Source organism: Muntiacus reevesi, chromosome 3, assembly GCF_963930625.1.
Source record: "Muntiacus reevesi chromosome 3, mMunRee1.1, whole genome shotgun sequence".
In the NCBI taxonomy this organism is placed as follows: Eukaryota; Metazoa; Chordata; class Mammalia; order Artiodactyla; family Cervidae; genus Muntiacus; species Muntiacus reevesi.
In genome coordinates this window covers 36,907,531-36,933,926 of record NC_089251.1, presented here as the reverse complement: position 1 = coordinate 36,933,926, position 26,396 = coordinate 36,907,531, and the positions used below count along the sequence as shown (strand labels likewise).

The 26,396-nt window shown below is 39.4% G+C and overlaps 2 protein-coding genes and 1 pseudogene across 2 annotated transcripts in view; all 3 read left to right on the top strand.

Annotated features, from left to right (window-relative positions):
- ANXA4 (annexin A4) overlaps window positions 1-18,190 on the top strand; it is a 73,155-nt gene extending 54,965 nt beyond the window's left edge. Inside the window, exons 9-13 of the mRNA XM_065929003.1 lie at window positions 5,331-5,424; window positions 11,614-11,709; window positions 12,301-12,359; window positions 13,385-13,507; window positions 17,089-18,190. Of these exons, the coding sequence (XP_065785075.1) occupies window positions 5,331-5,424; window positions 11,614-11,709; window positions 12,301-12,359; window positions 13,385-13,507; window positions 17,089-17,148 (432 nt within the window). The 3' untranslated portion in view covers window positions 17,149-18,190. The remainder of the gene's footprint in view (window positions 1-5,330; window positions 5,425-11,613; window positions 11,710-12,300; window positions 12,360-13,384; window positions 13,508-17,088) is intronic.
- LOC136162782 (gamma-aminobutyric acid receptor-associated protein pseudogene) lies at window positions 2,203-3,131 on the top strand (annotated as a pseudogene).
- Window positions 18,191-21,391: 3,201 nt separating the features above from the next.
- The window catches only part of GMCL1 (germ cell-less 1, spermatogenesis associated), a 45,827-nt gene continuing 40,822 nt past the window's right edge, over window positions 21,392-26,396 (top strand). Inside the window, exon 1 of the mRNA XM_065928999.1 lies at window positions 21,392-21,892. Within this exon, the coding sequence (XP_065785071.1) occupies window positions 21,633-21,892 (260 nt within the window). The 5' untranslated portion in view covers window positions 21,392-21,632. The remainder of the gene's footprint in view (window positions 21,893-26,396) is intronic.

Genomic DNA, 26,396 nt, shown 5'->3' with positions numbered 1-26,396 from the left:
ATTATTTACAATAGCCAAGAAATAGAAACAACCTAAGTACCCATCAACAGATGAATGAAAGAAATTGTCGTATATATGAATAGAAGAATGCTCTCTAGCCATAAAAACAGTGAAATCTTGAAATGTGCAAAAATGTGGATGGATCTAGAGGGCTTTATGCTACCTGAAATAAGCCAGAAAGAGAAAGACAAATACTATATGATCTCACTTATATGTGGAATTGAAACAAACAAACAACAACCAAGGAAAAAACAAGCTTATAGGTACAGAGAGCAGACTGGTGGTTGCCAGAGGCAGGGGTGGAGGTGGGCAAAACGGGTGAAGGAGGTCAAAAAGTACAGACTCTGTTATAAATAAGTCATGAGGGTATAATGTACAGCATGGTAACTACACTTAATAATACTGGGGACTTCCCTGGTGGCCCAGTGGTTAAGACTCTACTTTCACTGCAGCAGGCACAAGTTTGATCCCTGGTCAGGGAGGCTGCACAGTGCTGCCAAAAGTAAATAAATAAAATTGTGTTAAAAAAACACTAATGCTATATTGCATACTTGAAAATTCCAAAGAGAATAGATCTTAAGAGTCCTTATCATAAGAAAAAATACTTTGTAATTATATGTGGTGCCAGATGGTAAGACTCATTGTGGGAGGGGTCATTTCACAGTGTGTACAAATATCAAATTATTATGTTCTGCACCTGAAACTAACATAATGTTATATGTCAATTATGCCTAATTTTTAAAAAACACAACAAAACCATGCAATTTAACAAATATTTGGGAGTCCTTCAGGGAGCATAGTTCTCCTTGTAAGTGACCAGGTGAAAAGGTGCTTAACAACAAATATGGGCTGGGGGAAGCTGGAAGGACTGGAACTCATTTTTCTGTATCCTCCAAGTCTTACAAAGAAACAAAGAATTTAAGAACCCCTCTCCAAGGTTTCCACTCTTCTTCCAAAATAAAACAAGAGGAAAATCTGGCTAGCCTTTGTTCTTTAAGGTGCATCAGCAAAGGGCCATTTGCAGACTTTGGGTATTATGGAACTGGATTTTGAGGCAAGTAAATTAGTTTGTGATGAAAAGAATTATCAGGACAGGGGAAATTAGGTAGTAATTTATTATCAAAGGTAGAAAATTTAAAATATAGAGAAGCTAAATGTCCAATTTTATCTATTCTTGCAATGAAAACCACACCCAAGGAAATAACAGGTAGTATTCAGAATTCCTACTTGAAAAAGAAATTCATAATGTATTAAAAGCACATTGAAAATGCCCTTCAGAGCTTTTGTTAGAATCTGGCACATATTTGATTCACTTTGAAAAACAAACCAGGAAATACAAAAATAGAGAAAAATCTGCATCAAAACTGGAAACCGTGCCAGATGGGCAGCAAAGCTGGGCCAAGGATGCCGGATAGTCATTGCTGCCCCAGAAAAGAAGTTAACACACACACACACACACACTGCCCCCGATGGAAATAGAGTGGCTTCCTGCAAGTGGAGAAACTCCTCAGGGAAAACTTGGGCTGTGTCTCAGCCGCCTCCACTGGACCTGCAGCGAGTCCTCCTGATTGAAATTCATCCAGATGAAAAGTGAGGAGCTCCAAGAAGAATCCATTGCACCGTGTTGTGTGGAGAAAACCAGGTCTGGATAAATTGTTTATCATTTCAAGATCAAAGATCATGAACATCCACTAATCTCAACTCAAATACTATGTGGCCCGTGAAGAAACTGGGACCCAAAGGGAGGCAAACAGGGGCTCACTTTAAGGAAGAGACAAATTTCAGCTCGCTCTGGATCCTGACACACATAAGAGAATGACAGGTTTTAATTACCTAAACAAGAGCTTTTAAAAAAAAAGATGCAATGAGAAAATAATGGAGCTGAAAATGGAACTGCATGAAGACAAGCAGAGATAAAGAGAAGGCTAGAGGAGCGGAGGGGAAGTGTTCTTAGAAACAAGGAAAGGAGACTTCCCTGGCGATCCAGTGGTTAAGAATCTGCCTTCCAACGCAGGGGACTCGGGTTCAGTCCCTGTGGGAAACTAAAATCCCTCATGCCAAGGGGCAACTAAGCCGGAGCACCGCAACTATTGACCCTTTGCTCTAGAGCCCGTGTGTCACAACTGAGACCCGATGCAGCCAAAAATAAATAAATATTCTAAAAAGAAACAAAGGAAAGACAGAATAAACGTTTATTAGAAGCAGCATTGATCAGAAATGACACTGCACAAAACAGTCATTGTTGTCGAAGGCAATGCTGAAAATGCCTCCAATTTTCAGGGAAAAAAAAGACAAAACACCCTCAGCCCAGCCCGGTCCAACCTGGTTCCCGGGAGGATGAAGTTCGTGTATAAAGAGGAGCATCCGTTCGAGAAGCGCTGCTCTGAGGGCAAGAAGATCCGAAAGAAATACCCGGACCGGGTCCCGGTGATAGTAGAAAAGGCTCCCAAAGCTCGGATAGGAGACCTGGACAAAAAGAAATACCTGGTGCCTTCTGATCTTACAGTTGGTCAGTTTTACTTCTTACTCCGGAAGCGAATTCATTTCCGAGCAGAGGATGCCTTGTTTTTCTTCGTCAACAACGTCATTCCACCCACCAGTGCCACGATGGGTCAGCTGTACCAGGAACACCTTGAAGAAGACTTCTTTCTATACATTGCCTACAGTGATGGAAGTGTCTATGGTCTGTGAAGCTGCTGCCCCTAAGATGGGGGGTCCCATTCTACAAAGAGAGAGGTGGCCCCCCTTCCTTGACCTACTCCTCCTTGAGGTTAAAACACCACCTCCCTTCTTCAGGACCTGCACTCCCTAATGTTTGAGACTGTCCTCCAGACCCTCTTAACACAAGGCTTAATGGGGGAGATGGCCTCTAATACCTCTCCTTTCTCTCTTCCCCTTTCTTTACCACTTTTCCCATTCTGCTTTAGACTTCTTGATTGTCAATCTCTGTCACATCTGGTGATTGTTTTGGTTTCTGTTCCCTTTCTAACTGCCCAAGGGGCTCAGAGCCCCAACAATCCTTTCTTTTCGCTACCTTCTTTTTGGGGGGTAGATGGAAGGGACTGAAATTGTGGGGGAAGGTAGGAGGCACATCAATAAAGAGGAAAACACCAAAAAAAAAGACAAAACAATCACATAAGGTGAGGACTGTAGAGGAAAGACAGTGGAGATTAGAATCTCAACAAGAAGGGTATGGACAGACTTGCCCTAATATATAGTTAAATGTATAGTAAATGTACAAATGAAAAAAAAAATGTATAGTAAATGTACAAATGAATTAAAGCACGTGGTCCTGGTGTGAGATAGGGAGAAGTCAATGGAATAATTAGAAAGTCTAAGAGCAGAACCAAGCCTATGTGAGAATATACAGGAATATATACAGAATATATGCATTTCAAGTCAGTGAAGAAAGCACAGGTTACTCAGTGGAGTTGGAAAGATTGGCTAACCGTTTGAGAAACAATAAAGTTAGATCCCAGCTTTCACCTGACAGCATAATAAATCCCAAGTAGAATGAAATTTTTAGCATAAATAAAGTAAGCCATAAAGGTAGTATAAAGAGTTAAATATTCTTTTTAAAATCTGGAACTGGAAAAGGATTTTGTATGCACTTTCTTTTAAGATAGAAACCATAAAGTAGTTTGGCTAAATTTTAAAAAGAAAGAATTGTTTTACCAAACAATACCACAAGCAAAATTAAAGATCAAATGATAGAATGGGGAGAAATTTCACCCTATGTATAGTAAACTTAATATGAAAATACATAAGTAAACTACAGTTTCAATACTGTTATTGAAACTTATTCATATTCGTTCTGAATAAGAATGCCCCATTTCTTAAAAAAAAAAAAAAAAAGACATTGGACATTAACAGGCAACTCAAAAAAAAGAAAAATAGAAATGGCAAATACACCAAAAAATGACCAACCTCACTAGTTATTTAAAAAACTAACACAAAAAGATACCGTTTTCTACCCATAACTAAAACTTTACCCTTTTCAAGTTAGGTTTTCTGATATTTTACAAAAGTATCATTCTGTGACAGATGGAAAGTTCCTTGTTTGCCCACATGTTCTAGTTACAATTGCTGTGTAAGAACTGCCTCACTTATAATGTCAGAGGTCTTAGCCACGAAGACTTGAACTGCTAGAGGTGGCTCAGATGGCTGGGGGTAGGAGTCTCCATCACTTGTGTCTGGTGTCTGGGCTATGAACACGGGGCTCACCTCAGGCTTCGAAAGGGTCTCCTACCTGTGGCCTCTTCAGGTGGCGTGGGCTTCCCAGAGCGTGGCGGCTGCCTTTCAAGAGGGACCACCTAGAAAGCCAGCATTCCATGAGAACCACAGCTGCCTGAGCTTTATGACCTAGCCTCGGAAATCAGTGTCACCACCACTGTACTTTATTGATTGAAGCACGCACAAGCCTGCTGAGAATCAGATTTGAGGAACACTGAACTAGATAAACCTGTTGTGTCCTCCCAGCTTTAAAATTCCACAGTCCTAAATAAATAAATAAATAAAAATAAAATTCCACAGTCCTCTGTATGGGAAAAAGAATCTAGAAAAGAGAGTATATATGTATAACTGATTCATTTTGCTGAACACCTGAAATTAACACAACATTGTAAATCAACTGTAAAATGATAAAATTCCATGGTCCTGAGAACTGACTCTTTAATCATATGGCAGTAGAGAGGGAAGTGAAGAAACAGCTGAGTAGATGGCGGTAAGCCCAAGGAGTGACAAAATGTATCAGTGAAGGGTATTTTGAGAAATTTAACAAGCCAGCTGCTGGTTATAAATGAACAGTGGGGAGAAAAGCCACGTGCCACTAGAGAGAAGTAAATCACGGGTCATTTTAGAGTGGTGTTGTCCAATAGAACTTTCTTTAATGTTGAAAATGTTCTACACCTTCTGAGTCTAGTATAGGTAACCACTAAGCCACATGTGGCCATTGAGCACTTGACATGTGACTAGTATGGCTGGGGGGTTGAATTTTAAATTTTCTGTAGTTAATTAAAATTCAAATAGCCACATGTAGTTAGTGGCTACCATAGGGAACAGCCCAAGTCAAGCATTCCTTTGGTTCTTAAGACAAACCACGAAGTCTGCATGTTTGCTCTGACTCTCTGGGAGATATCATAGAGTTCCATTAGTCTTATACCTAAGGAAAAATCCTGAGTCATTTCCACTCACTGCCAACACCACTTCTACCCCCGTCACCAGGAAAATAAAACTAAGCCAACTCCCGCTCTTTGAAGTTCTGGAAGTATTTACAGATGTTCTGGCACCTTCTCTGTTGTGTTTTAAACTCGTGCTTTGTTTGGCTTCAGGACCTGTATGAGGCTGGAGAGAAGAAATGGGGGACAGATGAGGTGAAATTTCTAACTGTTCTCTGTTCTCGGAATCGAAATCATCTGTTGCATGGTAAGGCACTTGCTTTTTTTTCTACAGAAACTATTTGAAAGATAGTGAAAATGATATTACCCATAACCGATAACCTTTTTTCCTTTACTTGGTGTAAAGTACTTTACTAATTGTACTGATCTGTCTTAAATGTCTTAGCTTGAGAATTGTTGAGTGCAAAGATATGCATGAGAGTCAATTGCTGGAAGATTAATTATGAGTAATTAGCAGATATGTTCTGGAGAAGGAAATGGCAACCCACTCCAGTATTCCTGCCTGGAGAATCCCAGGGACGGGGGAGCCTGATGGGCTGCCGTCTTTGGGGTCGCACAGAGTTGGACATGACTGAAGCGACTTAGCAGCAGCAGCAGCAGATATGTTCATAGAGGTTTGGCATTCCTGTTTGTAGGAAATTCACTTCCATAGTCTGGAGAAGGAAATGGCAACCCACTCCAGTACTCTTGCTTGGAAAATCCCATGAACCAAGAAGCCTGGTAGGCTACAGTCCGCAGGGTCACTGAGAATCCGACATGACTGAGAAACTTCAGTTTCACCCACTTCCATAGTCAATCTTTTTTTCTAAAGTAGCTCTATTTAAATTTAGTTATATAAGACAAAATCTTTAGTACATCAGCAAGTATTAAAATAGAAATATTGGTTGACATTTATTCCTGTTTAACATCCAAGTTGTAAAAGCTAATAGAAGTGATTTCTTTAGGGGATTTGTTGCATAAGATGAAGTGTGGATAATTTCAAATTTTATTTCCTATGTGTAAAGTTTCTGTTTTGCTTCTGATAATGCTAGTCTTTGTAATGTACTTTTGAGTTCTTTGGGAAAAAGGCACTATACAGTTGTAGAATATTTGTTGTCTGGTTTATTTTCTTCCTGTAAACAGTGGTAAAGGTTTAGTAAGATATTTCATGTATTATATAAGCTCTCTAGGTCTTTATGCTATATCCTAATTTTATAAACTCATCATGCCCTTATAATCACTCACAGTTTACAAAACTGGTGAGAAATTTGAGGCGAAAGAGTTTGCTAAATTGAAAACTTTAAAAAATAATTGAAAATTACAATATATTTGAAAGTTGCAGTTATTCCAGGTATTCCACACTGACAGTAAATGATTATTCCAGTTATTAAATGTCATGAACTATCATCAGATGCAGGGCTTCCCAGGTGGCTCAGAAAGAATCCACCCGCCAATGTAGGAGACCCAGGTTCAATTCCTGGGTCAGGAAGATGCTCTGGAGAAGGGAATGACAACCCACTCCAGTATTCTTGCCTGGTGAATCTTCACAGACAGAGGAGCCAGGCATGCTACAGTCCATGGGGTTGCAAAGAGTCAGACACGACTGAGCATGCAAGCATCATCAGATGCACCAACTTCTGATTCAGCTCCCTATTTTTTTGCCTTCCCTTGCCTGATTATTAATAAAGCACATCTCCCCCTGGTGATACTTTTCAGGAACTGCATGTCCTCAGAGGTGGATTTAATGCAAATATTAATATATTTTTAACAATTTTCGCTTCTAGGCACAAGTCAGTAGTGTAACTTGTGCTTGTAAGCCACTGGAAGAAAATCTTTTTTTTTTTTTTTTAAATATTATTTTATTAGTTGGAGGCCAATCACTTTACAACATTTCAGTGGGTTTTGTCATACATTGACATGAATCAGCCATATAGTTACACGTATTCCCCATCCCGATCCCCCCTCCCACCTGGAAGAAAATCTTTTAAGCATTATTTGAACAAACATCATAGTTTTCTTACCAACCAACAATAGTGAGGATTCATCATAACTAAAATTTTGTTAATTCTCTATCTTCCAGGTGCAGTGCTTAGTATATTATAAGTATTGTTTGTTGCAACATAACAATGAAAGCAGACATTATTTTCCCCATTTTCAGTTCAGTTCAGTCGCTCAGTCGTGTCCAACTCTTTGCGACCCCATGGACTGCAGCACACCAGGCCTCCTTGTCCATCAACAAGTCCCAGAGTTTACTCAAACTCATGTCCACTGAGTCAGTGATGCCATCATCCATCGTCCCCTTCTCCTCCCGCCTTCAGTCTTTCCCAGCATCAGGGTCTTTTTCAATGAGTCAGTTCTTTGCATCAGGTGGCCAAAGTATTGGAGTTTCAGCTTCAGCATCACTTTTTTCAAAGAATATTCAGGACTGATTTCCCTTAGGGTGTACTGGTTGGATCTCCTTGCAGTCCAAGAAACTCTCAAGAGTATTCTCCAACACCACAGTTCAAAAGCATCTATTCTTCGGCGCTCAGCTTTCCTTATAGTCCAACTCTCACATCCACACATGACTATTGGAAAAACCATAGCCTTGACTAGACAGACATTTGTTGGCAAAGTAACGTCTCTGCTTTTTAATATGCTGTCTAGGTTGGTCATAACTTTTCTTCCAAGGAGCAAGCGTCTTTTAATTTCATGGCTGCAGTCACCATCTGCAGTGATTTTGGAGCCCCCCAAAATAAAGTCTGTCACTGTTCACACTGTTTCACCATCTATTTGCCATGATCTTAGTTTTCTGAATGTTGAGCTTTAAGCCATCTTTTTCACTCTCCTCTTTCACTTTCATCAAGAGGTTCTTTAGTTCTTCTTCACTTTCTGCCATAAGTGTGGTGTCATCTGCATATCTGAGGTTCTTGATATTTCTCCTGGCAATCTTGATTCCAGCTTGTGCTTCATGCATTCCAGCATTTCTCATGATGTACCATGCATATAAGTTAAGTAAGCAGGGTGACAATATACAGCCTTGATGTACTCCTTTCCCTATTTGGAACCAATCTGTTGTTCCATGTCCAGTTCTAACTGTTGCTTCCTGACCTGCGTACAGATTTCTCAAGAGGCAGGTCAGGTGATCAGGTATTCCCATCTCTTTAAGAATTTTTCACAGCTTATTGTGACCTACACAGTCAAAGGCTTTGGGATAGTCAATAAAGCAGAAATAGATGTTTTTCTGGAACTCTCTTGCTTTTTTGATGATCCAACGGATGTTGGCAATTTGATCTCTGGTTCTTCTGCATTTTCTAAATCCAGCTTGAACATCTGAAATTTCACGGTTCATGTACTGTTGAAGCCTGACTTGGAGAATTTTGAGCATTACTTTGCTAGCATGTGAAAGAAAGAAAAGTGAAAGTCACTCAGTCATGTCCGACTCTTTGCGACCCCATGGATTATGCAGTTCATGTAATTCTCTAGGCCAGAATACTGGAGTAGGTAGCCTTTTCCTTCTCCAGGGGATCTTCCCAACCCAGGGATGATCGAACTCAGGTCTCCTGCATTGCAGGTGGATTCTTTACCAGCTGAGCCTCAAGGAAAGCTAGCATGTGAGATGAGTGCAGTTGTGCAGTAGTTTGATCATTCTTTGGCATTGCCTTTCTTTGGGATTGGAATGAAAACTGACCTTTTCCAGTCCTGTGGCCACTACTGAGTTTTCCAAATTTGCTGGCATATTGAGTGCAACACTTTCACAGCATCATCTTTTAGGATTTGAAATAGCTCAACTGGAATTCCATCACCTCCACTAGCTTTGTTCAGAGTGATACTTTCTAAGGCCCACTTGATTTCGCTTTCCAAGATGTTTGGCTCTAGGTGATTGATCACACCATTGTGATTATCTGGGTCATGAAGATCTTTTTTGTATAGTTCTGTGTATTCTTTGCCACCTCTTCTTAATATCGTCTGCTTCTGTTAGGTCCATGCCATTTCTGTCCTTTATTGTGCCTATCTTTGCAAGAAATGTTCCATTGGTATCTCTAATTTTCTTGAAAAGATCTCTAGTCTTTCCCATTCTATTCTTTTCCTCTATTTCTTTGCATTGATCACTGTGGAAGGCTTTCTTATCTCTCCTTGATGTTCTTTGCAACTCTGCATTCAGATGGATATATCTTTCCTTTTCTCTTGCCTTTCGCTTCTCTTCTTTTCCCCATTTTAGAGTAGAGAAAACTGAGGTTTAGAAAATGTGTCAATTGGATTTTTTAATTCCAAGTGATACACATTTAATAATTACATAGGAAAAGAGGAGACAATGTAGAATGGGATAAAAATGAAATGGAAAATACTAGCAATCCACTGTACTGAAGAGAGCTGAACAGCTCTAAAAAGACTAGAAATCAAGGCAGTTCTGGGAAATCTCAGTAGAAGGGAGTCATGGATTTATTTCTAAGGCAGAGTTTTCAAAAATTGGGTTTTCATTAAAAATCCTGATTCTTGGATTTCCCTGGTGGTCCAAGAATCCGCCTGCCAATGCAGGGGACATGGGTTCCATCCCTGGTCTGGGAAGATTCCACATACCATAGAGCAGCTAAGCCCGTGTGTCACAACTGCTGAGCTGGCACTCCCTAGATCCTGTGCTCCCCTCAACAGGAAAAGCCACCGCAGTGAGAAGTCCGAGCCCTGCAACTAGAGAATAACTCCCCCTCACTGCAACTAGAGAAAGCCCAGGTGCAGCAACCAAAACCCAGTACAGCCAAAAATAAGTAAAAATAAAATTAAAATGCTGATTCTTGAACCTCTACTTCAGATAGGCTGATTTAGAATTTCTGAGAGTGACACCCAAGTAGTTTAACGGGTTTCCCAGGTGAGGCTTACATTCTCTGAGGTTAAAAATTACTGTGCTTTTAGCCATCCTCATGGTCTGCTCAGTCAAAAAATATCCAGGAGAGTAAGGCTGATTGGTCCTAGTTGAATGAACTGCTCACTCAGTTGTTAGAGTTTATGGTATATGTTCAGTGAAAGGAGTGTCCCTGGTTTGACAGTCCTGTGAGAATGACTGATAGGGTTGTGGGACAGCATTCCAAAGAAAGCAGTGTTAAGAAGATAAAACAGATACACACCCTAAGTACGCTCCGGAGGAGGCAGCAAGAGAGGAAAATACGTACACAACATTTTAAAGTGTGTGTGTGCGCTTCGTTGCTCAGTTGTGTCTGGCTCTTTGCAACCCCATGGACTGCAGTCCACCAGGCCCCTCCATCCATGGGATTTTCCTGGCAAGAATACTGGAGTGGGTTGCCATTTCCTCCTCCAGGGAATCTTCCTTACTCAGGGAATGAACCCATGTCTCATGCATTGGTAGGTGGATTCTTTACCACTGAGACACATGGGAAGATCCTTAACATTTTAAAATATTTGTTAAGAAAGGAGAGAATTTTTAGTTATGTTAAAGTCTATTAAAAGATGCAACCAGATATTATCAAATGGGACTAAGTTTAGAAAAGGTTGAATTGCTCTAATTTTTTAAAAAAATATAGTTGATTTACAACGTTGTGTTACTTTCCACTATACAGAAGTGATTCCGTTATGTGTATGTGTACACATATATATATTCTTCTTCATATTCTTTTCCTTTATAAGTTATTACAAGATACCAAATATAGTTCCCTGTGCTCTACCGTAGGATACTGTTGTTTGTCTATTTTATATATAGTAGTTTTTATCTGCTAATCCAAAACTCCTAATTTTTCCCTCCCCCTCATTTCCCTTTTAGTAACCATAAGTTTGTTTTCTATATGTTTGAATCTGCGTCTGTTGTATAAATAAGTTTATTTGTATCATTTTTTTAGATTCCACTTATAAGTGATATCATATAATATTTGTTTTTCTCTAACTTCACTTAGTATGATAATCTCTATGTCCATCCATGTTGCTGCAAATGGCATTATTTCATTCTTTTTGATGGCTGAGTAATATTCTATTGTATGTGTATGTGTGTGTGTGTGTGTGTGTATTTATATATATCACATCTTCTTTGTCCATTCACTTGTTGATGAACATTTAGGTGCTTCCATGTCTTGACTATTGTAATATAAATAGGAATTGCTCTAGTTTTGATGAGCTGAAAGGAAGATGAAGTGATTACCAAGGCAAAAATTAAAGAGACACATTTTGCTAAGAAAGTGTATCTCTCCAGAGGTAATCTCCACTTTATGCTGTGAAAACAGAGTCCCACAGAAGGGAAATGACTTGCCTTATGTCTTCCAAGATTCGCAACATTCTTTCACATCTCTGGCCCATTCCACTTGTCATAGGCACCCTGGTTCTCACCCGCATTGCTAACTAGTTTCCTCTTGAAAAATGCTGGAGAATAACCAGTATCGTCTAGTTCAAAATGCTCTTTCTCTTAAACATTTTAGTTTCCTCTATTCTTTTTTTTTTTAAATTTTTTATAATTTCATTTTGTTATTTTTTGTAGTGTTTGATGAATACAAAAGGGTAGCACAAAAGGATATTGAACAGAGTATTAAATCTGAAACATCTGGCAGCTTTGAAGATGCTCTGCTGGCCATAGGTAAGCTGGTAGGGAGTGGGGAGTGGAGAAACAAATTTTTACAGGCTTTCCTTCTTGTTCTCAATTTGTCATCATGAGTTGTAGAAATTTTTTTTCGGGGATACAAATTTTTTAAAAGCACTCATGATGTGCGCGAGCCAGAATTTTAAGTGAGAAATACTATATACAGCCTGATTGTTATTGTACCATGTGGCTTTATATATTTTTATATCCTTTGTGCCTTTATATCTCAGTACATGGAAAGGTTAATCCTATACTAGCTGCTTCTTGCAAGTCTGTGAATGGTTAGAACTAATAACTATTTCATATGGTACAGATAATAATAATGTTTGAAATTTTTTGGTGCCTTTGCTTTAATGGCCTTTATTAAGTATTTCTTCAGGAACTTGACAATAAATTGAGGGTACTTTCCACCTGTGAAAATGCATTTAGCATAGCCTATGCTCATAAAACATTGTTGGCTACATTTTTCCAACAAAACAATCAAGAGATACTATTTCAGACCTTGTAGAAACAATGGGAACAACTGTCACTTTTTTCTCGTAGATTTTATCTGTAAGTTTTTCATTTCTTTTTTTAATCTCTTGACAGTAAAGTGCATGAGGAACAAATCTGCATATTTTGCTGAAAGGCTTTATAAATCCATGAAGGTAAATGGCCTCGTTGTTGGTGTCTGAATGGCTCTGAGGGTCTTATATGTCCACCTTCATATGCTTATTTACATACCCCACACAAAGTAGCCAAAATCAGCTTGAGCTATTCAGTTCAATTCTTCAAATACTTCACCGAGTGCTTGCTAATAATAATGCTAGATAATATGTATTGAGTACTTCTATAATGTGTGATCACTCTTCCTAATGCTTTATATGTATAATTTTATCCCCACAACAGCTCTGTGGGGCAGGTACCATTACCAACTTCCATTTTATAGTTGAGAAAACTGAGGCATAAAGAGGCTAAGCAATTTGCTCAGGGTCCTAATGGAGCAGGAATGCCAACACTGGCAGACGGGCTTCAGAGCCCCAGCTCCTAACCATGAATGGTACTCTGTGGAAGCACTCTTGCTTGCTGAGGGGCAAGAGAGATCAAAATCTGTCCTTGCTCTCAGAGAGCTTCTAGCCTTGACAGGAAGGCAGGACTTCTAGACAGGAAGGCAGGTATGTGCAAAACACCATAAGAACAAAACAGAATGTAAGACAGTCACTGAGGATCCAAATATTTTAAGGACACAAAGGAAAGGGTATTTTTAAAAATGCTTGTTTGGGGGTGAGGATCAAAAACAAATTTATAAGGAACTGGTATATTTAAGCAGAACCTTAAAGGAAGTTTTATATCAGAGGATTTTACATGGTAGGAAGGATGGTGAAGCTGAGAAGGGAAGGATGACATGGTGGGTGGATCACTGTAGGTGAGGCAGGCGGGCTGGAGAACACAGGGGATGTCTCTAGAAGGGCGGAGGGTGGTCTCCTCTGGTCAGCACACAGAGGGTTGAAAAGATAAGTTGGAGAAAGCCTTCAGCTCTGTGAGGAGGAGCGATATTCCACAGGCCCCTAAGGTTGTAGCCCAGAGGATGTCAATGGAAGACTGATACATAGTCTTGCCTTGATAGCCTAACGAAGGGCCCTGTCTGAAAACCAGCTCAGCTCTCTATGCAGGGATCTGGTTTCTTCCTTAGGGCTTGGGCACCGATGACGACACCCTCATCAGAGTGATGGTTTCTCGAGCGGAGATTGACATGTTGGACATCCGGGCAAACTTCAAGAGACTCTATGGAAAGTCCCTATACTCCTTCATCAAGGTGGGTCACGGGAGCCAGGGGAAAACGCTGATGAAAGGAGCAGGTTCTGACCTAGGTATTTAGACACTTCCTATCATCTCCTTCTTGTCAGATATCCTTCCCTTTAAAGTGGTACTCTCAAATATTTCCAGTCTGTCTCCTTTCACATGGATATTTAAATCTCTGCCTGGTTAGAAGCTGAAAATATTTGCCTTCTAAATATAGTAATTATTTCCTGTGGATCCCAGACAGAGAAAGATTATATTTTAATGAATGGTTTTAAGAGCACAATTTCCATTTCTACCTTCTTACAATAAAAGGTAAGCTATTGAATCAGTCATCCAGAACCCCATCCTGGGCCTGCTGAGGTCTGCTGAAAATAAGGGAAAACACGACAGTTGTCCTGGATTGCTGTTCTTTGCCTGGCACCAGACATTGCGTCCTAACATGGCATGGGGAGTAATGAGAAATGATTGACATTGCTCAAAACCCCTCATTACTGCAGTTTTGCTCTTTGAGGAAACCAGAAGGAACATGAAATATGAAGCCAAGGAATATGAAACCAAGACTCATGTCCCTAGAAGCTGGTGTTGCCAGCACAGTAAATGTCAAGTCAGGATTTGATCTGTGAATTAAATATTCTGAATCCTACTCATAGCTTGGAGAGGTGTAGCTACTGGGTGATTTGAACTGCAGAGTTTGTAACTATGTCTGCAAGGCATTCAGAAAGTTGTTTCTATTTCTGTACAATCTGTGAGGTCATTTTATTTTGCAGTGCTGAAATATAGTTAGCTGTAAATAAAACAATTTTAAGATTCAAGGATGACTGTAAATGAAGCTATGGGAAAATATTTGTAACATATAATATAGGGTTAATATCCCTATCTGAAGAGCTTGTACAAATTACTAAGAAAAAGGTGGGGGGGAAATCCAAAAGGAAAAACCTGAACAAAAAGAAAACATGAGCTCAATGAAAGATGAAACACAAAATGGACATTAAATATGGACAATGTTTAATTTCACTAATACATAATAGATTACAAATAAGAATGGATCATCATTTTTCACTAAAATACCTTAACAAAGTTTAAAGAGCTCATAACCAGCATTGAGAAAGGCTTGGGGAAAACTCACCATCTATTACAGAAGCACTGTAAACTAGTCTAACTTTCCTAGGAGGCAATTTGGCAATAAATGTTTAAAAAATAAACTATACCTCTTATGTAGCTATTGTTAGTGTTTTCTTTAGGGGAAATAATAAGGTAAAGGTGCACTAATGCACAGAATGGGAGAAAATATTTACAAATCATATCTAGTAAGAGTTTACTATCCAGAAAGTATAAAGAACTCCTATAGCTCAATAGCAAAGAGACAAACAATCCAATTAAAAAATCACAGAGGGTTTGACTATCTTCATACCTACTAAGATGGCTAAAATTAAAACAAAAATGGAAAATAACAAATGTTGGTGACAACGTGGACAAATTGGAACCTTGTGTATTGCTGGTGTGAATGTAAAATGGTACAGCCACTGTGGAAAACAGTTTGGTACTTCCTCAATTAAACATAGAATTTAAAAAAAAACAACATAGAATTACCATGTGACCCAGCAATTCCACTCCCAAGTATATACTCAAAAGAAATGAAAACGAGGTTGTACGCCAATGTAAACATTATTCATAATAACCAAAAAGTGAAAACAACCTAAGGGCCCATTAACAGATGAATGTTTACAGTGTGGTAGATACATACATAAAATGAATGAAGTTTCTGATACATGGATGAACTCTGGAAATACGCTAAGTGAAATAAACCAGACACAAAAGGACAAATACTGTATATGATTCTACTTACATGAAATATTTAGACTAGGTAAATTCATAGAGACCAAAAGCACACTAGAGGTTATAAGTGGCTGGAGAAAGAGGGGAACAGGAAATTCTTACTTAGTGGTTACAGAGTTTATTACATATTATTTTCATTTTTATTAATCAATAGGGGATGACTCAAATTATGGAAAATCTATACAATGGAATACTACACAGACCCTAAAATGATGGGGTAAAAAATATTGACTTGGAGAAACAGCTCAACAAATATATTTACATTATGTGTTTGTATATGTATAAATATGCAAATATGTGTTTACACACACTCATATCATACAACACTGAAAAGTCTAAAAATAAAGACTACATGGCCCATTCAATAACAACTGCCAAAAGGAGCAGGACAGAAATAGAAAATATGTAAATAATAGAAAAAAGACAGCAGTGAGGTTAAAAACATAAGTTATGGTAATAAATAAACTCCCAGATTAGGTAAAAATACAAAATCCTACTGCATACTGTTTATAAAGAATAACTGAAATACAGTGATATGTAAGAAGCTTTAAAAGAAAAAGCCAGGGAAAAGAACATTAGACAAATAAAAGGAAAGCAGGGGTTATACTGTAAATAAAAAGAAGAATTCAGGACTTCTCTGGCAGTCCAGTGGTTAAGACTCTCGGCTCCCGATGCAAGGGGAACGAGTTCAGTCCCTAGCTGGGATCCCACATGTTGTGCAGCATGGCCAGAAAGAAAAAAAAAAATTTATGGGGGAAAAGCATTAAACAGAGAAAAAGTGGATCACTGTATTTTGATAAAAGCTACACATTACAACCAAGATTAAATTACCATGAAACTTTAGTTGCCAAACAGTATTGCATTCAAATATACAAATAAGAAACTTGAGACTTCAGAAGAAGATGTTGATGGGGATACTTTGCTGGATATGTTTAATACATCCTTATCTTTTGACAGATCAATGAGGCAAAGTATCAACAAGGGTGTATTAAGGTTGATTTGAATAATATACAGTAAACTTTGAATCCAATCCCATCTTTTCTAGTCACCCATGAAGCACTAACAAAAACTGATCTATTATTTAGACCATGAAAAATTCTACCTAAAAATTATTTATTCTTTCTAGAAGGCTATTTTGCAAACCATACTAAAGGAAAATGCATGATCATTAATCTGGCAATTCCCATTTTATGAAAATTTATTCTGAATAAATCATTAAGAAAATGCACAAAAATGTATGTTTATTACAGCAGTGTTTTTAACAGTGAAAAATTGGAAACAACATAAATATCCAATGGGGGGAGATCAAATAAATTATTTTACCTATGTAAAATGGAATACTCTGTAACCATTAAGGAATGATGTTGTGGAGGAATATTTAATAATAGGAGATCAGCAATATTAAGTAAAAAAGCAGAATACAGACGAATACTACAATCTCATCATGTAGGAATCTATATGCATAGAAAAAAGTCAGGAAGGATATACAAAAACCAAAATGTTAGGCATAGTAATCTCTAGATGTTGGAATTATGGATGATCTTTATATTCTTTTATGTCTTTATTTTCTACATTGAACAAGTGTTCTTTTTGTAATAAAAAAAATAACAAATGTCATTAAAAAAAAAAAAAACACTTCTCCTAGAAAAATCCAGGCAAGATTGGGAAAGTTAACCTAGGTGACTTTGAGCTGTATATTCTATCTTGAAGCCCGTTTCTCTGACTGAACTCTGCTTTTCTTGCACCCCCCACCACCAGGGTGACACATCCGGAGACTACAGGAAGGTGCTGCTCATTCTCTGTGGAGGAGATGATTAAAATAAAATCCAGAGAGCACAGGAAGATTCCCTACACTTCGAATTCTTTTTAACTTAATTTTTCTACACTGCTATTAGCATTATCTCAGAATGCTTATTTCCAATTAAAACGCCTACAGATGCCTCCTAGGATATAGCCTGTATTATTATTCATCTATAATTACCCACTATGATGCTTTAAAGCTGTACTTGCATTTCAAAGCTCATAAAACCTAAAAGGAGATTTCAAATTAGAAATAAGAATGTGCTCCATGTTTTCAACAGATCTCTTCCTATTTTTGTTTCACAGAAATTGGGATATATTACGTTATTTCATATTTTCTTTTTGGTGAAAACTATTGAAGTGGAAGACCGGAAGACTGTTCTAAAACCTCTTTTATTCCCTCATTCTATTGTTAGAGTGGCTAGTAATTTCTTGACTTGAAATTGTCAGCGTCTAGTTAGTAAGAATATCTATCCAGTTTGCTATTTTACAGTCATTGTTTGAAAGCATCTACACATCTGCTTTGTTTAGGTTTTCATCTAAAGTGCTAGTTGATCTTAGTACTAAGTTCAGCATTGGAGACTCCCTCCATCACATCTTACATTAAGGTCAGTTAGACTCTCCAGGTTGAAGTATAACAAACTCACTGACTTGTCTGAATAAATTCAACTCTGTGTGGTTATACAGATCATATATGTCTGACTACCAAACATAAATGCTGAACATTCCACAATATTAGGGTTAATAATAATAATAATATTATAATAATAATAATGGTCTTAAAGCCAGCTTGAAGATGAATGTGAAAAAATTAAGTGTCAAACTACATATTCTGGTGATGGTGTAGTGCTCTGAATTTACAAATTTTTGTGCTAAAAATAATTTTTAAAATCATTTTTAATTTTGTTGATTTGAATACTTGCATTTTGTTGATTTACACTTGCACTGTGCCTTTCAACTCTAGAATTATTGTAAAGGTGTACTTGGATTTAATTTAAAAGTTCAGTTTGCATACAACACAGAAAAATAATTCCAATAAAATATGGTGTCTTTCAAATGAGGTATATGCTTTCTCTGATTGACTTTTCTGCTTGTGAGTTTTTTCATCCTGAATTCTGAAGTGAGATCTTTTTGAAGGATTTATATTACTCAATTTCTATTAGAAAGTACAGCATTAAGGAAAATAACATATTTACCCTTACAGCTGTAAAATTAATGTTCACATACACCAAATTCTACTTAATGATAGAAAATAGCATATTTAATTTATCTCTGGAAATGAGTGATGCTCTCAGTTCTACTAAGTAGAACATTCATATCAAATAAGAATATTTGTCTTCTTTGTTCATTCTGTAATATTTGTTGTATTTTGATGGGTGAAATATAGGGATTTGTTCCTTCTTGCCTACTGCAAGTGCTTGACTATTGGGGAAAGCTATTTACATGAATATTTAGTCATTGCAGTTAATTGTAGGAAATAGTACTGCTGCTTCAATACCTACCTAGAAAAGCATGCAATCTCCAGGTCAACTTTATTTAGCTTTGGAAGCACTCCAAGTTTTTGGTGATTTTATGTTTAAATTACATTGGTTGACCGAAAGAGTCCATTCAGGTTTTTCCATGTGATGTTACAGAAATACTTGAATGGACTTTTGGCCAACCCAATATATGACTTAGCCAGAATTTTAAAACAAATTGTACATGTTGATGAGAAGCTTTCTAGAGAGGCGGTAAAACCACCCTGGAGGGAATGATTGTTAAGTTGAAGAAGCACGACTTTGTAATATACTTAGGAAGCAACTTGGTTTTTTTCTCCCAGTATCCATTTACATTTATTCATTGGGTCTAGTTCTTCTCCTGTCTTTAGATGAAAATTCTAGATAGAGGATAGGGTTGTGACTTTTCTGGTCATTCTTAGGTTTTAAAAAGTCCTACTGTGCAGGTCATAAAATTTCATTTCAGTAATGAATGTTTTCAGTTAAAATTTCAAACTTCATTTACAGCTGAGGCTTCTCCTCTTGTTTAGCTCTGGTTTATTGCCAGCAGGAAGCTGGCATTTGGAGACAATGGGCTTCTTTTTTCACCTTGGCTTCCTTCTAAACCTCCCCTCCCCAACCTAGCAGGAAGGAGAAGAGCAAAGGGGAACAGGAAGCTTTTTACCTACTAGTGCTGTGATGGTAGATGATCAATGTTGTGTGATGCTATCAGATGTTTAAAGGCTAATTCTTAAAGACAATCCTGCCTTCCTTTACAACTCCATCATCAATAAACTACTCATCTTTGGTTCCTTTCGCAAGCAAATGCAGTTCTCCTTTTTTCAGCTCCTAGAAACTCAGGCTCTGTGCCAAAGTCTGTCATGCCACCCAGTCCTTTTAGACAGGATCTAAGATGATCCCATGCTTGGTGTCTTATAGTGGCCCACAACTGTTCCATGTGTATCCTTTTGTGCTGACAAAAGGTATTCTGGCAGTGCAGCAGGGGATCTGCTCCTCCCCTCCCCATTTCCCTTCCAAGCTACCTCAGCCAGCCTCTCTCAGTTCATATTTCTGAGTGAGTACACTGGGACCCTAAGTTACATATACCACTGATGGGAGTATAAACTAGTGTAATCATTTCAGAGAGTAGTTTGGCAATAGATAATAAAGTTATATAAAGTTCCCAGCAAACACTTCTGGGGATCTGTTTAGTGAATCTCTGCACATGGTATTCACTGCTGCTCTTGTGTACATTAAAGAAGAAACAACCTAACTCCCTCAGTGAAGGAAAAGATAAAGAAATTTTGGGTTAGTCACAAAATGAGTAGTGAAAATTAACTAGAGATTTGTCAACTGATTAAGTCTCAAAAGTATAATTTTGAGAGAGAAGAAAGGTGCAGAATGATAGGTATGAATGATTCCATTTAATTACATGTCTAAACACGCAAAAGAAAATATATTGCTATGGGTACACATATAAAAACATTCATGGGAATAATGATCTAACCATTCTGAGGATAGTGTAGAGGGAAGGGAGTTTCTATTGTTCTACTTGAATGAATCAAAGCTAGTATAATATACTGAAGTTTTTACTAAAATTTAAGTTATATTTGTGGTGAGTCCATAGGTATTTATCATATTAGAGTAATTCATTTTAAGTATTCCATTTATATTTCATTATAAATACTGTCATTATAAGGGCTTCCCTTGTGGCTCAGCCGGTAAAGAATTTGCCAGGTCTCTAGACCTGGGTTTGATCCCTGGGTTGAGAAGATCCAATGGCGAAGGGAAAGGATACCCGCTCCAGTATTCTGGACTGGAGAATTCCATGGGGGTCTCAAAGAGTCACAACGGAGCGACTTTCACTTTCACTGTCATTATAAACATTTCATTTGAAAACTAGCAGAAGGTAATCAGAGAATGAAAGCTGACTACCCAGGGTCCATAGCAATGGCTGCATCCTCCACGTATACAACTTTAATTTTTGCTCAGCACCTGTAAGTTTTGCTTGGACCTCCAGAAGGCACTTTAAACCTTGACAGGCCCGGTATGAAGCCTATTCAGACATCCCACTGCCGCTGGGAGGGAAGGAAAAGAGTCCTGGGAATGACTCGCTGTAATCAGTTAAGAGCAGGCGAGAGGTGCCCCTTAACAAATCCAAGGGCTGGGAAGGGACATATGCATACCGATGGTTGAGTCATGTTGATATTTGGCAGAAAACAACAAAATTCTGTAAACCAATTATCCTTCGATTTAAAAAAACATTAAAAAATAAAACACACATACACAAAAACCCAAGGGCTTAGCAAAGCTCCACATTCGAGGTCCTCCTCTCTTGGAAAGCCTGAGCAGGGCGTGACCCTCGCACATGGTTGGTGCTCAGTCGCTCAGTCGTGTCGGACCCTGCAACGCCAAGCTCACACATGGTGAGCTCCTCCAAAAAAGACCCCCAAACAGCAATGTCTTTTTTGCCCCGTGCCGGTCAGAGCGCCCAGAAGACATCTGGAGTTTAGGGAATCTTTGCAGAAAGAACGAATAAGCTAGAATTGCCAGTCTTGCTAACACAAAGTGATGTCCAAACTAAAGCTAAACAGCAGTTCTGCCTCCAACTCAGGATTGTTGGAGAGATCAGCCAAGCTCAGCGTAAATACCCCGGGGACAGCACACGCGCTGCCCTGTTCCCGCCCTCAACCCATTCTGCGCAGGCTCCACCTGTGACGTATGCGCGCTTTCCCCCGCCCCTTCCGGAGGCTCGCCGTGCGCATGCGCCTTACGTTCCGCGCTTTGTTGCAAAAGCCAGGGGGTGAGGTCCTGCGGTTCGCGCGAGTGGCGGCCAGACGCAGCGGGCGGGGCGGAGGATGGAGGCTGTGGTGTCCACTGCAACGGTCGTGGCCGCGCGTGAGAAGGTGGCTGTGTAGGCAACTCGGGCTCTGTGGAGGCTGGCGGTGGTGGCCGGGCCATGGTGGGAGACCGTCTGTGTTGGGCTCCCTGAGGTGCGCTCCCTGCCGTCTCGGGGAGCCGTGACCCATGGGCTCGCTGAGCAGCCGGGTGCTTCGCCACCCAGGGCGAGCCCGAGCCCAGCAGGAGCCAGCTTCTGGGGCTGGGGGCTCCGCCCGGAGGCCGGAGACTGGTGGCGACGCGCCCGGCCATGGCTTCTGTTACTGTCCGGGCAGTCACAAGCGCAAGCGGAACAGCGGGGCTTTCTGCTACTGTAACCCGGATTCCGAGACCGACGAGGATGAGGAGGAAGGGGACGAGCAGCAGCGGCTCCTCAACACCCCTCGAAGGTACGGGGCGGGGAGGGGGACACGCCCGCACTGTCCGCGCTCGCACCTGTTGGGCGGCTTCCGCGGCCCGGCCTGGGGGTGAGCCCTGGGGGTTTCAGGGGCTGCGGCTCTCCCCAGCCTGTGAAGAGCCGGACGTGCCCTTGACTGGGTAGACCTAAGAGTCGGTCCGAGGCGGGCCGGATGGGGTGCACCTGGGGAGACGCCCCGTGGTCTGGCTTGTAAACCGCAGACGCCGCCAGGGTGGTGCTACCGCCCCAAGATGAGACTGAGAAACGCCAAGCCAAGGCTTGCGCCTCGTACCTTAGACAGGGCCAGCCGGCCGGCCTTCCGTACCTTGGTCCTCTCTTGAGTGGGTGGCAGTAGAATTAAGTTGTTTTGCATCCGGCTGCCTTGAATAGTACGAGACACGTACATTCAGGCCCTGAAATGGGCACCCCTGTTGTCCCACAGCGGAAGGGAAATGATTACATACAGGAGCTCTTTTTAACTGTAAAGGTGAAATTTATCAGTAGTGTGTACCTTTGTTCCTCAATAGCAACAGAGTCTTTTCAGCGTCTCACACACTCAGAGTCTTTGACCAAGTGTAAGGCAGCTTGCTTAACCTATTTTTTAGAAGAGTTGAAAAACGGAGTATTTACTTGGGAACTAAAATGTCCTTTGTAAGTTGAATATATTTTCACATAAACAGTCTCGTTGCTACCTTTTTTAAGGCTATCAGTGGATCACATAGATGTAATTTTTTAAAGGAAACTTTAAAAGAGTGTAAAATTTTATGCTACACGTTACATGTTTATTGTAAAATAAGAGTATCATAATAACCTCTAAGTAATTTGATTTCTAAATCCTTTCATACAGTTTTATGTTTATATTTACAAAAAGGGACCCGACTGTCAAACTGTTCAGTTCCCTTTTTGGAGAATTAGTGCAGTATAGTTTTACAAGCTCAAGTTCTGAGTTCTGGTCTATAATTTGCACTTAATAGCCTTATTTCCTCATGACTAAAATGGAGATGCTAATACAATGCACAGTGCCTGGTATGGAAGCAGTCAGTAAATATTATGTCTCCTTGATGAATCGGCTCCCCTTATCTTTACAAAATATAAAGATATTTACATCCGTATTACTATAGCCAGTACCACTTTGTTTTGATTCCCTTTTAACCTGTGTCTTAAAGTAGTATTTTGTAGACAGCATTTAGTTGAGTCTTGTTTTTGAAAAAATCCAATAGGATAATCTCTGCCTTTCAATTAGTATTTAGACCACTGTATTTAATGTCACTATAAAAATATATGGGACTTCCCTGATGGCTCAGATGGCCTGCGATGCAGGAGACCTGGGTTCTATCCCAGGGTCAGGAAGATCCCCTGGAGAAGGGAATGGCTACCCACTCCAGTATTCTTGCCTGAGAATTCCATGGACAAGAGAAGTCTGGCAGGCTACAGTCCACAGAGTTGCAAAGAATTGGACACAACTAAGCGTCTAACACACGCATAGAAATATATGTGTCGGGGTCCGTTTGAAAGAAATTACATAGTAATTTGAGGAGAGAAAATTTAACATAACCATTATTGAAGTAAAGAGATCTCTGAAAAATACAAGAATAGAGGACATAGGGAGCAGTCACTACTTCTAGGGCTGAGACAGACTATCCAAGGAAGAAACAAATTTGGAATAGGGACACCTTTTCCAAGCTGAGATTCAAATGTTAAAGGAGTTGTGGCCCTCTAGATGGTAGAAAAGTTTGCTAAGATGTGGAAGGCTGAGACTGGCTAGCAAGAAACCACCCACTGGCATGCCATCAGAACTTGCTTGAAGGCTGTCTGGCTCACAAAACTGAAAATATTTACCGTCTAGACCTTTATAGAAAAAGTTTGCCGACCCCCAGATTACATGAGTAGAGTGGAATGGAAAATCTAATAAAGCAAATCTTTATTAGGAAGTGTATATCAGAATCTAGTGTGTTATACTAGTATACCAGCATAAGATGCCTAGTTTATTCAGCTCAGCATGGACAAAGGGTTGTAAGAAAATTTTAAGATCAGGAATTTTCTGAGTTGTCGCTGATACGCTTCCTGAGGTTGTCTCGTGTGCACTTCTGCCTCAGCCACCACTCCATGAAAAGCTTTGGTCTCCAGGCCCACTTTCTACCTAATACCTTTTGTCAAGTTCATGTTTTACTTTTACATTAACAAGACTTAAAATTCAGCTGTTCTGCAACCAGATCTTTAGTTTCTTGTCTACAGAGTGTCTCAAAATGGAAATCTAGTGAACAGTTATTTGTTCTTAGAGCTATGTAAATGTTGTTCACCGCAGAGTCACGTAGTGTGCTAGGATTATAAATCGTACTTCCTGGTTCCGAAGTCACAACCACTTGTTTTTCTCTTGGGAGAAATCTTCTAACCTCATAATTAAATTGAATCTTTTTTCTTTTTTTTTTTTTTTACATTCCATTAAGCGTTTAAATTCGGACCCTGTTTTCATTTGTAGCTTATTAGAGCAGTACTCTTTTTTTGTGTGTTGCTTTTTTATTTTCCTAGACTTCTCTGACTAGCTTCCACCCCCAGCATTGACAAAAAAATGATATTCCTTCATCCTGTCTTCAGATTTTTCTCTTTCCAAACACACTTGCATGGAGTCTGTCTTATTTAAACCCAAACCTCCCTCCCAGGTCCCTTCATCCTCCTGTTCCAATCTGGATTCATTGCCCGCTAGGTCAGCACTTATCTTGGGACAGACATTGACCCTCTCTGTAGGATTAGATCCTGTTTTCTATAGCCTGTGTCTTTTCTGAACTCTTCTGAGGGAACTACATCCTATATTTTCCTAAGAAAATTGCTAAAGAAGGTAATTTGTGCTTACCTAGTTGTAAATTTAGTCTCTCACTTTAGTCATCTTTTTATAGAAGTCTAATCTGAAATAACTTTTTATATCTTTGATGGTATTAGTTCATATGATACTGGTCTAATTCTCTTTTCTTTTTAGGTGACTTTTTTTTCTCTCTGGAGCTTTTGGAATTTTTTCTTTGGTATTTTGGACTTTAGAAGGTGCTTAAGTATAGGTCTTTTAATGGTCTTGGTGCTTTGTGGATCCTTACAGTCTAAAGACTGCTTTGGGGAAAGTTTCTTCTGTAATTCCCTTTCTTCTATTATCTTTGTTTTTTCTTTCTTGGACCCCACTTAACTGAATTTTGGATCTCTTGGACTGCACCTCTTTCTCTTTTTTTTCTTTCTAGGTCCTTTTTGCTTTATGTTCTAGGAAATTTTCTTTAACTTTGTCTTTCCTTTTTTTTTTTTAATTTCAGCAACCATGTTTTTGGTCCTGAGAGCTCTTTTCTCCCTCTTCTTCTGAGTCATCCTTTATCATAGCATCCTATTTTATAAATGTAATAATCTCAACTCTCATAGCAAACAGATGGGGAAACAATAGACACAGTGACAGACTTTATTTTCTTGGGCTCCAAAATCACTGCAGCCATGAAATTAAAAGACACTTGCTCCTTGGAAGAAAAGCTATGACAAACCTAGACAGTGTACTAAAAAGTAGAGACATTACTTTGCTGACAAAGGTCCATCTAGTCAAAGCTATGGTTTTTACAGTAGTCGTGTATGGATGTGAGAGTTGGGCTGTAAAGAAGACTGAGCACCAAAGAATTGATGCTTTCGATTGGTGGTGCTGAAACTGAAGCTCCAGTACTTTGGCCACGTGATGCAAAGAGCCAGCTCATTAGAAAAAGACCTTGTTGCTGGGAAAGATTGAAGGCAGGAGGAGAAGGGGTCGACAGAGGACGAGATGGTTGGATGCCATCACCACTGTGATGGACATGAGTTTGAGCAAGCTCCGGAAGATGATGAAGGACAAGGAAGCCTGGCGTGCTACAGTCCTTGGGTTTCAAAGAGTTGGACTTGACTGAGCGGCTGAACAACAAAAAATCTCAACTCTGTAGGTGTGCTAGTTATAATTAAAGTGTTGGGATTTTTTTTAAGTTCTCTTTCCCCTGAATTATACATTTCCCCTGATGCCAAATTCTCTCTTTTTAAAAATAGTCTTTAATACTCCTAATTTTCCTCATGTTGGGAGATCCTTGGTTGTCTGCCTCAGAATGGGTAGCTTGTGTGTGTGTGTGTGTGTGTGTGTGTGTGTGTGTTGAGTAAATAGATTTATTACTACTGAGCCTCCCCTTTGAGTAGGAAGACTGTCTACTAAGTTGTATATGGTTGTATATGGGTGCAGCATGCTCTGTTTTAGAACAGAGATTCCTAAACGTTATTGGTTCATAGTACCTTTGGTGTCTCAGTAATGTTTTCCTTGGCACCTCTGGCCCTAAAGAAATATTTAATAGTCAGGTCCAAACAAGTTAATAGTGTAGATCACATACTATCTGAATGATGTTGCTGTGATTTCCTGTAAGTTTGGAATATTTCACATGCCTCCCTGAGTTTGCTGTGGTGCTTCAGGTGCTTTGGTACACTGTTTGGGAACCAGGATTAAATCCTGGTGAATAGGT